The sequence below is a fragment of the Carassius carassius genome, chromosome 17 (assembly GCF_963082965.1).
Source record: "Carassius carassius chromosome 17, fCarCar2.1, whole genome shotgun sequence".
NCBI lineage: Eukaryota > Metazoa > Chordata > Actinopteri > Cypriniformes > Cyprinidae > Carassius > Carassius carassius.
This window is the reverse complement of record NC_081771.1, coordinates 24903757-24917821: the sequence shown is the minus strand read 5'-3', so window position 1 is coordinate 24917821 and position 14065 is coordinate 24903757. Positions and strand designations below refer to the sequence as shown.

At 35.5% G+C, this 14065-nt stretch overlaps 1 protein-coding gene across 1 annotated transcript; it reads right to left on the bottom strand.

Moving 5' to 3' along the window:
- Positions 1 to 884: 884 nt before the first annotated feature.
- On the bottom strand, positions 885 to 13510 carry fhl2b (four and a half LIM domains 2b). Its single transcript, XM_059571379.1, has 6 exons — positions 13416 to 13510; positions 11169 to 11342; positions 8647 to 8821; positions 2328 to 2497; positions 2046 to 2232; positions 885 to 1453 (listed from the first exon to the last, which is right to left on the bottom strand). Exons 2-6 carry the CDS (start codon positions 11322 to 11324, stop codon positions 1302 to 1304), a joined length of 840 nt encoding a protein of 279 aa, XP_059427362.1. The 5' UTR covers positions 11325 to 11342; positions 13416 to 13510; the 3' UTR covers positions 885 to 1301.
- Positions 13511 to 14065: the final 555 nt, after the last annotated feature.

Here is a 14065-nt window from a genome sequence, read left to right as displayed (position 1 = left end):
GGAGATATTTAAGGTTGTAGTCTTAACATTAGTTCTTAAGGAAACATCCGCACTTTCAAGTTATGGGCTCCTTCGGCACTTCCAATTACTGTTATTATTATCGTTATCATTATTACTATTATTATTAATTAACTAACGGTTTCGATTCACATTTTATTTTACAAGATGACCAACAGAACATCAAACGTGAACTCTGATGTCATTATTTTATTTGTTTGTGTTTCCGTTTTGTTTTTGGTAAAAAAAAAAGTCACTAAATATGGACTACAACTAACGTTACTACAAAGACGTAACGTTAAGTTTATGTGATTGAGGAATCGGGATTTTTCTGCGTACAACAGTTGATAATTTAATTACAAATGTTACCACAAGAGGGAGTTATAAACCAATTTCTTCTCCAGAAATCTAGTTTACGCTGATCCAACATCTGAAGACCACCATGGTAAAATAATAATACTAATATTGTTCCTTGGTGAGGGTGGAAACATTTTAAAAATTTTCACTATATTGTATCTTCTTGTTGCCTGCACGAGTAATCTCATTATTCATGGAATATGTCAGAATAGGCATCAATACAAGCAAGTATTACCAGGGTCTGTGAAATAAACTTACATTATAATAATATTACTAATAACGGTCATCTATGAAATATTTTCCATATTTCCAAATTCAACCCCCAGTGAGATTTGAGTATAATAAACCTACATTGCTTTTAATAAACTACAGAGACAGATGCGTGATGAATCAAACCTTTGGGCTCTGTTTTGGGTTTCACTGAAATGTGAGAAAGAACAGCTGAGGTATATTTAGACGAAATGCATTGGATGTGAGTCATTTTTTTTATAATAGCAATCTCCTGTAAGCAGTACTGAGCCTTACATGAATGTCTTTTCAAGAAGTTTATTATGTGCTCCAGCAAATTCTTCACACAGGCTATAAATGATATATATTGATTGATGAGTCAAAACCAATGTTAGTCACAAAAAAGGTAAAATAGGCAAGTATACTAAAATGTAAAAAATCCTTGTGCTTTATGTCTCTATATCTAAAATAAAAATTATTTTCACACTGCATATGTTTCTTTTGGTTTGGCTAAAGACCACAAAATCATGACAGAATATTATAAAAATTTTAGGCCTTGGCATGCACAGTCCTCTTTGAAAGTTAATTATCTAAAGATAACTTTTATTAGACAAATACGTATATTACCTTTGATGAAAGCTTTGCTATCGAACTCTTAAGAATATAAGCTATTTAGTAAAATAATAAAATGTTAGGAATTGCAGTGCTGTGCTGTCTGATCAGATGTCTTTGCCACAGTCAGGACACAGGATGTCATCTCTCTCCGTCAGGAAGCCACGGCCCACCAGGGACACCAAACACTTCTTGCAGTTGAAGCAGTCATTGTGCCACTGTCTTTCTTCAAAGGAGATGTATTTGCTGCCTCCCAGACCTGTAAAGGATATGACAGTAACAAATAACAAAGCCTTTGATAGTAATATCATGGGAGATATGACTACTGTTTGCTAAAGTGCGGACAAGAAGATTGCTGTGAGACTCATACAGGTCAGAAAGTCCACCAGAATAATCCAATCATTATTTACTCAACCTTATGTCATTCAAAACCTGTAGGACTTTCTTTTTTTTTCCATGAAAGACAAAAAGTAAAAAAAAAAAAAAAACGTGTTTTTCCCCCCAATATAATAAACATTAGAATTTAACATTAGAATTCAATTAGTCCATCAAAAGCTCAAAAATGACAAAATCCAAAGTAATTGAAGTAATAGTTTTGAAAAAAAACACTGATTCACTTTCACTGAAAAAAGTGGCGAGAATAAAAAAAAAACATGTTTTTTGTAATAAAGAAATAAAGTATTAATCTCTGTTTTATTTAGATATATGTCACAATGTAGAATGAAAAGATCTGTCACTATTCTGTTTCATCACAACTTTATGTACAAAGATATTAAATGTGTTTAGGTTCTATTTGGTCTGATAAGCACCTTCCAAATATAAGGAGATGTAAATGTGTTTATTGCTCATACCACTAATAGGGGTGGTGCAGGCAGTGCACTTCTTGGCATACAGATTGCAGAAGCAGTTGAGGCAATAGGGAAAGTCATCACGAGAGGTGAAGCGCTGGCCAGAGAGCTGCTGCTTACAGCCAGTACACAAGAAGCAGTCCTTATGCCATGGCTGGTCATGGTAGGTCACACCCCCAGTGGTGATTGGCTGAGAAGAAGTGATAAAGGTGTGATGTCAAGTATAATACTTTTTATTCAATGTAAAATGCATTGTGGTTCTTATATTTGCATTGTGGTTCTTACCTTCTTGCAGTGCACACACTGCAGTGCAAATTGTTTCTCATAGCAGGGCACGCAGTAGTTATTGTTGTCCTTAGGAATGAAGCTCTTGGTTCCAATAGGCTGCTGACAGCGCTGGCAGGTAAAGCAGGTCTCATGCCAACTGTTCCCCTTATGCTCCATCTTCCTGGAGCCTGGAGAAATAGAGAAAAATGCATACAAACAAGCAAGTATTACATAACTTGGCTGGATAATAGCAAGAAGGGATTATAACCTGTGTGTTAAAGGGTTAGTTTACCCAAAAATGAAAATTATGTCTTCATTTAGCTATGGTTCATGCACATACTGGGGAAGTATGGAAGCACATGGGTAGCGATATTCAATTTGCAATGTAATATGCAAAATGACAATGCAATATGTAAAATGGCAATGCATTTCTGTATTTACATTTTCATTTTCCAATACATTTGTGCAACGTTTGGTGCAAAATGAAAATGAAAATTAAATTACATAATTTTCATTTGGCATTTCATACACCAGTTTTAATATGTAAAATGAATACTAATTTTAACGCTTTATAAGTTGCAAAATTAAAATGAAAATGTATTACAGAAATTATTAGATATGTATAACATGTTCAAGCAAAAACTGTGGCAAAATTATCATTTAAATGCTATTTTTCTTAAATGCATTAACACTCACAGTCAAGACACTTACGATTGCATTTTCATTCAGTGTCCCGCACTGAATGTAGCAAAATTCAATGTGCACATTGAAAATGCATTCCGAGCCGATCACGTCTCCGCCCCCTCCCGCCATGTCAATCACTGCGTGAACAAGGCGGGGCTTGCAGAAGGTCAAGAGACTCAAATCTCAAGAAGGATTCAAGTGAGAGAACATGGACAAGACCGTTGGTCCGTGTACGTTTTGATCATTTCGGTTTATGGCTTCAATATTACATTCGCACTTGTGGGCGGAGCTGAAACGCTGCTTTCATCTGATTGGTCGAATCGCTTCAGCTTCAGCTCGGTCTTTCCATTCTTTCAGGCAGAATAAGAGTCAGTGCGAGTGAAGCACTGTAATGTCTGAAACCACCGCTCACTGTTAATTAGAATAATATTTGAATCAGATGATGCTGGCCACATAATTCGTGCTGCTGCGACTTGCAAGAGACCCCGTTAAATTATTTCTAGGTTATAGTATTGTATAAATATTGTCCCACTGATAAAAACAGTGGAAATAGTTTTGTCTCCTTGGATAACAGTGAAGTGGAAATAAATATAGTTAAATTTATGAAATAAAATTAAATATGATTTTTTTGTGAAGGTAAGTCTGGCCAGTTATACAGCAACACAAGTCAGACGCGTCTGAAGATCTGAGCTGAATTTGGTGAAACATTAAAGTTCTAGTCTGTGTCAGTTACTGTCATAATAAATACTAATAATAATGTTACCCGTATTTTTTGGTATAAGTTGCATCAGTCCAAAAATACGTCATGACGAGGAAAAAAACATATATAAGTCGCATTTATTCAGAACCAAGAGAAAACATTACCGTCTACAGCCGCGAGAGGGCGCTCTGGGGTAGGCTACAGGAGCACTGAGGAGCATAGAGCTAATTTTACTATTTTTATTTCAGAAATGTAACAATATTAATTTTTACAATTATTTATTAATGTCACACACACATACCTAGTGCCTTATGACCAGTGTTGGGGAGTAACTAGTTACATGTAACGGCGTTACGTAATTTAATTACAAAATTATTGTAACTGTAATTAGTTACAGTTACTAAGAAAAAATGAGCAATTAAATTACAGTTACTTATGAAATTTTTAACGATTACAAAGGGGATTACATTTGAATATTTACACACATCCACATACAGATTTAACTGATATCTTTCCCAAATTGCACTGACTATTCTGAGACATACCGCCCTGATAATTTCCGGGATGCGGAAATACAGTTTGGTTCGTAGAATCCAGTCATAAAAACGAAATGTCTAACGCGGACGGAATATGCCACATTTTGGATGACTAAATCAAAAGTAGGTCAGTTCACTTGAATCAAAACATGACATGGACTAGTGTCTGTGAATATTAAGCCCCAAAAATGCAATATATGACTTTCTGCGTGTCTGTGGAAATCAGGCGCGGACTGGACACCGGGGGACAATTCCCGGTGGCCTGGCAGGCGATTTGGCCCACTATTTAATATCATTATTGTATAATTGCCTGCCGAATGTACTAAAGCGATAATTTGCGAATCCGCCATTTGATAATTAAATCTCTAATAAGTCATGAAGTGTTAGTCGTGACTCGCGCGCTCTCCGCGCCTCCGCCAAACGGTTTGGATCAGACTGGAGCAGAGAAGCAGAACTACTGTTCAGGGTTTCAGGTCAGTTTCATCTGTAAAGATGAATTTTTGTCTTTGTTTTTTTAATCAAGCAGCAGCACGTTGCCCATCAGTCATCACTCAAAATACTATATAAAGGACATCATTATTATCTGTTGTAATGTTACAGTAGTAATTTAGCTGAAAAAAAATCTGATTTTTTTTATTTAATGTTTTTTAAAATGGAAGTGAAGGTGCAGTTCAGGAGAGAACTTTTAATTATTTTGCATGTCCCCAAATTAAAGATTTAAACCTTTTTTTTATGTCAGGTCCAAACAAAAAATAGTTTTGTCCATGAACTGGTTTGTATGAGTTTGAATTTTCCAGTCTGAATTTTTTTCCCAGTCCGCCCCTCCTGTAAATTAATGGCAAAGACATGGTTTCATTTACTACACATAAGCCTACTGAAGCTCGCAGTGTTTTCAACCTCTGCCGCCTCAATATTCCTCATAATTCCTAAAACTGCTCTGTGTCACTTCATGTGCATTTTACTTATTTTGAGAAAACTATCATCATATACAAAGAGACAGCAGTTTAAAAAAAAACACCAATATTTCAGGAGTTTATTACACAGAATACGTCACATGCTTATTAGATAACTGTATTTAAGTTGATGTATATGCTTTTATTTATTATTCTTTAATTTTCACAAATTTAAAAAAAGTAATCAAATAGTACTCAAAAGTAATTAGTTACATTACTTTAATAAAGTAATTGAAAAAGTTACACTACTATTACATTTTAAACAAGGTAACTTGTAATCTGTAACCTATTACATTTCCAAAGTAACCTTCCCAACACTGCTTATGACTTAAAAGATGAGAGTGGTAAATGTTACAGACATGGAACTGTTCAGTCTATTATTGATTTTTATTTCCACTTCACTTTTTTCCAAAGAGACAGAACTGTTTGCACTGTATTTATCAGTGGGACAATATTCATACAATACTACAGCCTAGAAATAATTTGCAGGTCTCAGCAGCACAAATTATGTGCCAAGCTACATCTGATTCAAATATTATGCTAATTAACAGTGAGCGGTGGTTTCAGACATTGCAGTGCTTCACTCGCACTGACTCTTATTCTGTCTGAAAGAATGAAAAGACCGAGCTGAAGCTGGAGCGATTCGACCAATCAGATGAAAGCAGCGTTTCAGCTCCGCCCACAAGTGCGAATGAAATATTGAAGCCATAAACCGAAATGATCAAAACGTACACGGACCAACTGTCTTGTCCATGTTCTCTCACTTGAATCCTCTTCTCGAGATTTGAGTCTCAGATCTTCTGCAAGCCCCGCCTTGTTCACGCAGTGATTGACATGGCGGGAGGGGGCGGACACGTGATCGGCTCGGAATGCATTTTCAATGTGCACACTGAATTTTGCTACATTCATTGCGGGACACTGAATGAAAATGCAATCGTAAGTGTCTTGACTGTGAGTGTTAATGCATTTAAGAAAAATAGCATTTAAATGATAATTTTGCCACAGTTTTTGCTTGAACATGTTATACATATATAATAATTTCTGTAATACATTTTCAGTTTAATTTTGCAACTTATAAAGCGTTAAAATTAGTATTCATTTTACATATTAAAACTGGTGTATGAAATGGCAAATGAAAATTATGTAATTTAATTTTAATTTTCATTTTTCACCAAACGTTGCACAAATGTATTGGAAAATGAAAATGTAAATACAGAAATGCATTGTCATTTTACATATTGCATTGTCATTTTGCATATTACATTGCAAATTGAATATCGCTACCCATGTGCTTCCATAGGGAAGTTCGTATTTACCATTTATGCATACAATTCAACACGGTTCTTAACTCTACATCTACAAAATGATTAATAGAGAATGTGCATCACGTGTGTTTTTGCTGTCTTTGTTTTGGTTTGATTAATGAATGTGCTGTAAATTCAGCCATTATGTATTATATCTTAATTGTACAATACTATGCTATTTTGTACAAGCAACTTGTAAAAAAAATTAATAAAAAAAATAAACGTAATTTTAACAATTCTGACACCGCATCTATTGTATCTGACATGGTTTCTTACTAATAAGTCCATTCCACCAAAACTTTAAAACATAAAAGAGTTGATAAAGACATGTGAAAGAAATCCAATGAATTTCTGAGTTTTCACATATCATGCAAGCATGTTTTAGCCTCTCCGAGAACCAATAGGGTTTGTTCTATTGTGGTAAGTGCAACAGTTGAGCTGTCACTGCTCATATGCTAGTCTGGACCACAAAACCAGTCATAAGGGTTGAAATTTCCCCTGTAAAGTTGTCCAAATGAAGTTCTTAGCAATGCATATCACTAATCAAAAATTAGGTTTTGATATTTACTATAGGAAATTTACAAAATAAGTTCATGGAACATGATCTTTACTTAATATCTTAATGATTTTTGGCATAAAATAAAAAAATATATAATTTTGACTAGAGATGCACCAATTTGTTTATTTTATTTTCTTGGCCGATACCGATTTTTGCAGATTCCGATTTTCTTTCTAAATTGACAGCATAAGCTATACAAACAAAAATGTACATAATAAAAATTATTAAACATTACAATTCCCCCAATATGGACAGTTTACAGATGTTCTCTCACTTAAACAACTCTCAAAATAAAATGAATTACAAAATAAACTCCATCTTTCTACTGCAGGAAACACAGAAGTTGCATCTGAAGTGGCATTAGATGTATTTACAGAGATTCTTTGATGAAGCTGATGTGCCATAAATGCATTAACACTGCAAACTTTCGAATGCATAAAGAGTATTATAAGATTCATGTTTTAAACATTTTTAACATACAAATAAGTTACAATTTTAGGGGGGAAATGTAATGATAGTATTAAATATGAAACCAAACTAGTAGGTGGAGTCATTTAGTACTTCATTAAACAGATTCGTTCAAACGGATGATTCATTCAGAAACTAGACAAGTGACTACTGTCTTTATGAATGGGTTACTGAATCATTGACTCACTTAATTTGTTCAAAGTGCAGATTCATTCAGTAACGAAAACTTGCTTGAAGACACAAAACAGTTCTGCTGTGGCTTTGATTTGATTGGAACTATTGATTGTTATAATATATATATATATATATATATATATATATATATTTATCTTTGTCTTCGTAAGTTCCTACCCATTGGATTTTCCTGCCATGTTTACTGCGCATGTGCTCATCCATATTGCATCCTTTTTCTCATGGTAAACAGCAGTATTTAATGTTTAATGCAGAAAACCGGCTTATTCTGGTGACTGTCCGGTCGATCAGTATAATTTTGACCCATACAATCTATTGTTGGCTATTGCTACAAATATACCTGTGCGACTTATGACTGGTTTTGTGGCCCAGGTATGTATGTTGATTAATGTTAACGTTAAGCCAATATTAAATCTGTTGAAATCTCTTCAGAAGATTTGGATTAAACCATTCAGTTCATATGGATTACATTTACAATGTCTAGGCCTATATTAATTTTTTAAGTGTCAGAGTTTTGGTGAACTTTGGTGGAAGATAAATAAAATTCATATAGGTTTGGAATGACGTAAGGGAGAAAAACTGATGACATAAGTGCATAAATGGTTTTTGTGTACTATCCCTTGAAATTGATCCATTCAATTTCTCAGCACTTCCATAGTAAAGTTAATTATTTAGCTGATGCTTTTACCCCAAGCGACTTACAATTGCTATAAATGTCAGAGGTCGCACGCCTCTGGAGCAACTAGGGGTTAAGTGTCTTGCTCAGGGACACATTGGTGTCTCACAGTGGATTCGAACCCGGGTCTCTCACACCAATGGCATGTGTCTTATCCACTGCGCCAACACCACCCCTATTATGTCATTAGCTGCTGTCCAACGCAATATATGTGACGAATTTATCATTATGTGAAAGGAAAAGTTACAGCAAATGTTTTACTTACCTGGCATGATTGTCTTCTTGCACTCAAAACATTTAGAGGAATACTCATTGGAGTAACACTCAGTACACAGTAGCTGCTCGTCCTTGGTGGAGAACGGCTTGTCCACCAAAGAACGGTGACATTTGAAGCAATGGAAACAGTCATCATGCCAGTGACGGTCCTTATAAGACAGATCCTGAGGACAAAAGCATACAGGTATGGACAAATTGGACTTGCATTGTCTCAAATGCATTAAACGTGGGTTTAAGGGTGACTGTGCTTGGCCTCAGTGCCCTTTTTCAGCCTTTGAACAGCTAATTAGGGAGAGCGGGAGGGTAAAGTGTTCCTCAATGTCAGCTTCACAGCAGGTCACTCGCCAATGAGAGCTGCAGGTGCTGCTGTCTGCAACCAATCGCAGTGTGATCTGCCAATAGGAGTACATAAGTGAGAGTCTGTCATGTGCTGTGAACACAGCCCACCTCAGGAGGAGTTTATGACACCATTGCTTTAATTATCCACCAGTTTGGAGTGAGAGAGTGTGTGCTTGTTAAATTGCTGGCCCATTGTACTATGAGGTCATTCTGATTGCCTGTGACTAGAGAGGGGGGGGGGGGGGGGCAGCTAACTGGGCCAAGGACAGGCCACACAGATGTGACTCCACCCCAGGCCTGTCCTCCAGACTGGTGACATCTTCCTCATCAGGACTAATGACCATGTAATGTGACACTAATGACAGAAAGTCACAGAAGCCTGTAGAGAAGAGCACCACATGTCTATAGCAAAATAAGGGATGGGAAAGTACTTCTAAAGTATACCATTACGGTCCTTATATATCATCTGTAATATTTACAATAATACACTATAATATATGTAATTTTCTTCTCTTTAGGGCATTGCTATGCTGTGGCTAAAGTGTTCTGAGTGGCTTGTAGCACTGTGCTATGATGTTGCTAGCATGTTTCTTATTTTGATTCCCCTCATTTAATGCAAGTGGGTGGGGTTTTCCACCCGTTTTATCATCTGCAATGAAAAAAAAAATTTTTCAACAAGCTGCTCAACTTGTGGCATGATTCATCTCTATAGCACAGGTCCATAGCGTTGTTGAAATGATAGTTTAGCCCAAAATGTAAATTTTGCAATTATTTTCAGTTGCTCCAAACCCATAGACATCCATGCACACTTATAATTTGTGTTCATCCACTGAAAGTCTACGCAACCAAAATGTTAATGCTTCATTTAATAAATTAAAATACATTTAAACCCCCTCAGAAAAAAAGGTACAAATGCTGTCACTGGGGTGGTTCCCTTTTAAAAGTACACCTTTGTATCTTTTTTACCTAAAGGTGCAAATTTTTACCTAAATGGTAAATAATGGTACACCATACCAGTAAAAAAAAATTGTATCTTTTTTTTTCTGCATGAATAAAGAAGTTAATTAACTTGAATTCAGGCTTTTATAAATATTAAATACAGATTTTTTTTGTACCTTTTACAGCGTGTCAATTTTAGTTGCATGGACTTTCAGTGTGATTTCAAAATGACATTTAAAAATATCTTAATTTGTGTTCCTAGATGGTTTGGAATGGAGAAGGATGAGTAAATGATGAAAGCGTTTTCATTTTTGGATCTATCTCTTTAACATATTAGGTTTCAGAGTTTGTTCCTATCCCTAACCCACAGTTCAATAGTAATGTTATGCTTGCCTTTACAATACCCTGCCTTTAAAATAGAACAGCTATAACAGCTAAGTTTTACTGAAAATTTATTTTGAAATTATTTTATCTGAAATTATAATATTAACTAAAGCTGATAAAAGTTTAAATTAGTCTTTGAAATGGCAATGGATGTTTCCATCACCAAGGTGAATCTGGCCTCTTTATTTGGTTCTGGACTCACTCTCCAACACTAACTTCCTGCTGGCTTCAGTCCAGAGTGCATGAGCTGACATTCATTCTCCATGACTCCCCATCGCTCTGGTGATCTCTCAGCTTTCAGAGCTCAGTCACACAAAGCTCCAAATCACTGTGTTACTAAATAAAAATTGTCAAATATTCTGCACATTTAGACTTCTCGCTCTAGGTACTGAGTTCTGAGCGATATGGTGCACAGTCTGCTAGAACTATCATTCTAATGGATGTAATGGAAAATAATGCATATTTATGAATAATTTCTGCTATTTAAGTTGGAGCACTCTTGAAAAAGAAGTGCATTTAATCATAACGAATGTGCATTTGTAGTGTTTTTGAAATCTTAAAAAGTATACTTAAGAAAAACTGTAATTGCTTATAATATTAATGGAATAAAATGCTACTTGATTTAAAGAGAGTAGACTTTCATCACTGTTTTGACACACTTAAGTATTCTTTTAAAAAGGGCACTTTCAAAAGTTGTATTTAAAGTACATTTTAAATCAGTATTAATAATAACTATATCTTTAAATACTAAACGTATTATAAAATGTACTTCAATGGAAGCTCCAGGTGTTTTGTATTTGAAACATTTTGTACTGTATGTGAACATAGAAAATGTGAAGATTAACATACTCTGCTGTTGCAGCCAATGGGTTTCTTGCACTCCTCACAGGTGTTGGAGTAGAGGCTCTCATAACACTTCACACAGTATGGATTCTCATCACGCAGAACATACTTCTTCCCGAACAAAGACTCCTTGCAGTAGTGGCAGTCATAGCGTTCTGCCATCTTGGATTCAAACAATTCCTAAAAGATAAACGTGTTTTAAACGTGGACAGGTTGAGGAGGTCATTGAAAATGGTGTCATTAAGCATGAAACTTAACTTGTAGGCCTATAATACCAGTGCTTAAAATCTGCTAGATAAAGACTAACTACATGACACAAACTTTCTAAAGAAAGAGCGGAAGGCATGCCAATGTATTAGTCACAGCTGTTGTGTCTCCCTCAGTAAAGCCCTGCTAATATTCCTGCGTTATCCCTCAGAACTGTGTCCAGACTGGCTTTTGTGAACACAATGCTTACCCATTCTGAGCTCTACACCAAACTTGTGGCTTAATTTCTCAATGAGTCTCAGTCAAACACAATAAAAGACTTATAAATCTCATCTTTCACTTCAGTTAACTTCACTTCAGTCACTTCAGGAAACTTGGTAAAGTGAATGACAATTTTCTTCACTATTCATTGTTCAATGTTTACTTTAAGATTACATTTTTCAAAAGTTAAAAAAATCCTTAGTTTCCTGAGTAAATATTTGATATTACCATTGTATGCTGTTTATTTGTACAAATTGTGGCAATTTGGAAATGAAATGTCCAGTGAGTGCCTCACATACCATCTATAGCAAAGTCTACCCTAAACCTAACCAATGATGTTAAATCAAAAAAGCTAAAAACACATTTACCATTTTAGCTTGCTTCTACAAGACTTTGAACCCTGTCATCAAGTGTCATGATTTGTGTTTCACATCTTAAGTGCAAAATGTAGGCATACCGGGTGATCTACAGAGTAAGTTTACAATTTCGGAAATGTAGTCCATAGTTATGTGATGTAAACCTGATTAATTTTATTTGACAAATCATGCACTATGGTAAAATTGTTAGAGGTCATTGTGACCTTCATAATAACTTAATAAACTCCTTTATGTAGTGCATGACTCCCACAGAAAAGTAATGGTGTCAGCTAAATCTGCACTGTGAACATTTGTCAGATCACACTGTTGTATCTAAATGGATTCTTAGATGTGTCTGCCTGGCTGGCTGGCACCAACACTGGGCACCAGATGTCCCTAGTGTGTCCCTGACTATCAGTAAAGAGACATATCTCCCTCATTCTCCTTATAGTCTCAAACAGACAGTTATACACATAAAGGGATTAAATAAGAATGACACAAACAGGGGCTTAGCTGGAGAATCTTTTGAGTCATGTGAAGTACTTTCATTTCCAATTAAACCAAGAGTGATAAAGTGAAATGTGCAGCTAATTAAAGACTACAACAAGGCCTCTGTGTGTGGAACCTTTCAGCCATAACTGGATAAAGGAATGACAGGTGGCTGTGGAGATGCCTGACACATTTATTTATCCCCATACCAACTAGTAACCGAAAAAAAAATACCAGTACTTAAACACTGTTTGTAGCATAAATCTCAAACCTAGAGGATGGAGACCACATGTATTTAAAAATACAAACAAAATGCTCATATGTGCCTCAGTAATCGTTTCGTAATGTCAGTTTTAAAATACTTTCGACAACAAATCCTTAGTCTGATGGATTTATTCTATGTCTCATGTGTTGTAATGTAATAAATTACCACTAAAGCTATTAAAATATAATGCAGAGAAAAGCGTTTGACTCGCAAGCATTGGAATAACAATGCCTGAAAGTAAACCATCTGTGCATGGATAGTCAGAACATAATTTCAAGTTCTTCTGAACAAACAAAATAGAATAGAATTCAGAATAGAATTCTTTAGAATATATTATTTGAAAGAATAAATAAAGACAATAGAAATTCAATTCAGTTCATGAATAAATGCAATATATGAATTGAAAATGATATTATGGGCAGATACTTTCTTGAAAAAAGAATGTGAAATTTTAGTGCAGAAAGATAAGTTGCCGATTTGAGCTTCAGTGCAGCATTCTAGATGCTAATATAAAGCAACAGGCTTAATGTGGGTGGAATTAGTGGGGAAAAAAGATGATAGGTCAAATCTGAAGAGAAGAGAAGGGGAAGAGAAGAGAAGAGAAGAGAAGAGAAGAGAAGAGAAGAGAAGAGAAGAGAAGAGAAGAGAAGAGAAGAGAAGAGAAGTATGACTTGCCTGTCCTGTGATGTGCTGTGAGTCTTTGGTTCTTGAAAGAGAGATGGAGGAGCGACTCCTGTGCTCCTCTTTATTGGATTACTCCCCCTTTTGAAGGGGCAATGGGGTGATTGAAATGGGTTGGACAGTTTATCAGGAACTATAAATACATAGGAACATCTAAGCCAGTATTTCACAGTGCACACATGCATATAACAGTATAATACATACGTAACAGCAAATATTTATATCTTCTCAATCCAGTGGAGCCATGCATGTATTTTCTTGAACTGATGTGAATCTAATCATTACAGCATACAGGGCACTCACATTCTCATCCTAAAGTTGTCTTTTAAACTGTAAAGACCATGTTACACCAGAACGTTAACCAACGAGACTTCTTTTATCAACAAAAGTTCTACCCAAAATGCCATGCTGGATGATGAAGGAAGTCTAGTTCTTCCTTCTAGGACTAAAGAAGTCTATTTCTAAAGCCTGTTGTGATGCCAACACACTAGCATCCCATTCAAAACACAACTGATTATCAGCATTGCTGATCTATTCATTACTGTATACACTGCAAAGTTCAAAGTGATCAAACAGGAAATCCGCATGTTCTTAATTTTTTCCACCTAAAATTAAACCCACTGTGTTGAATTTCTAACAATCGG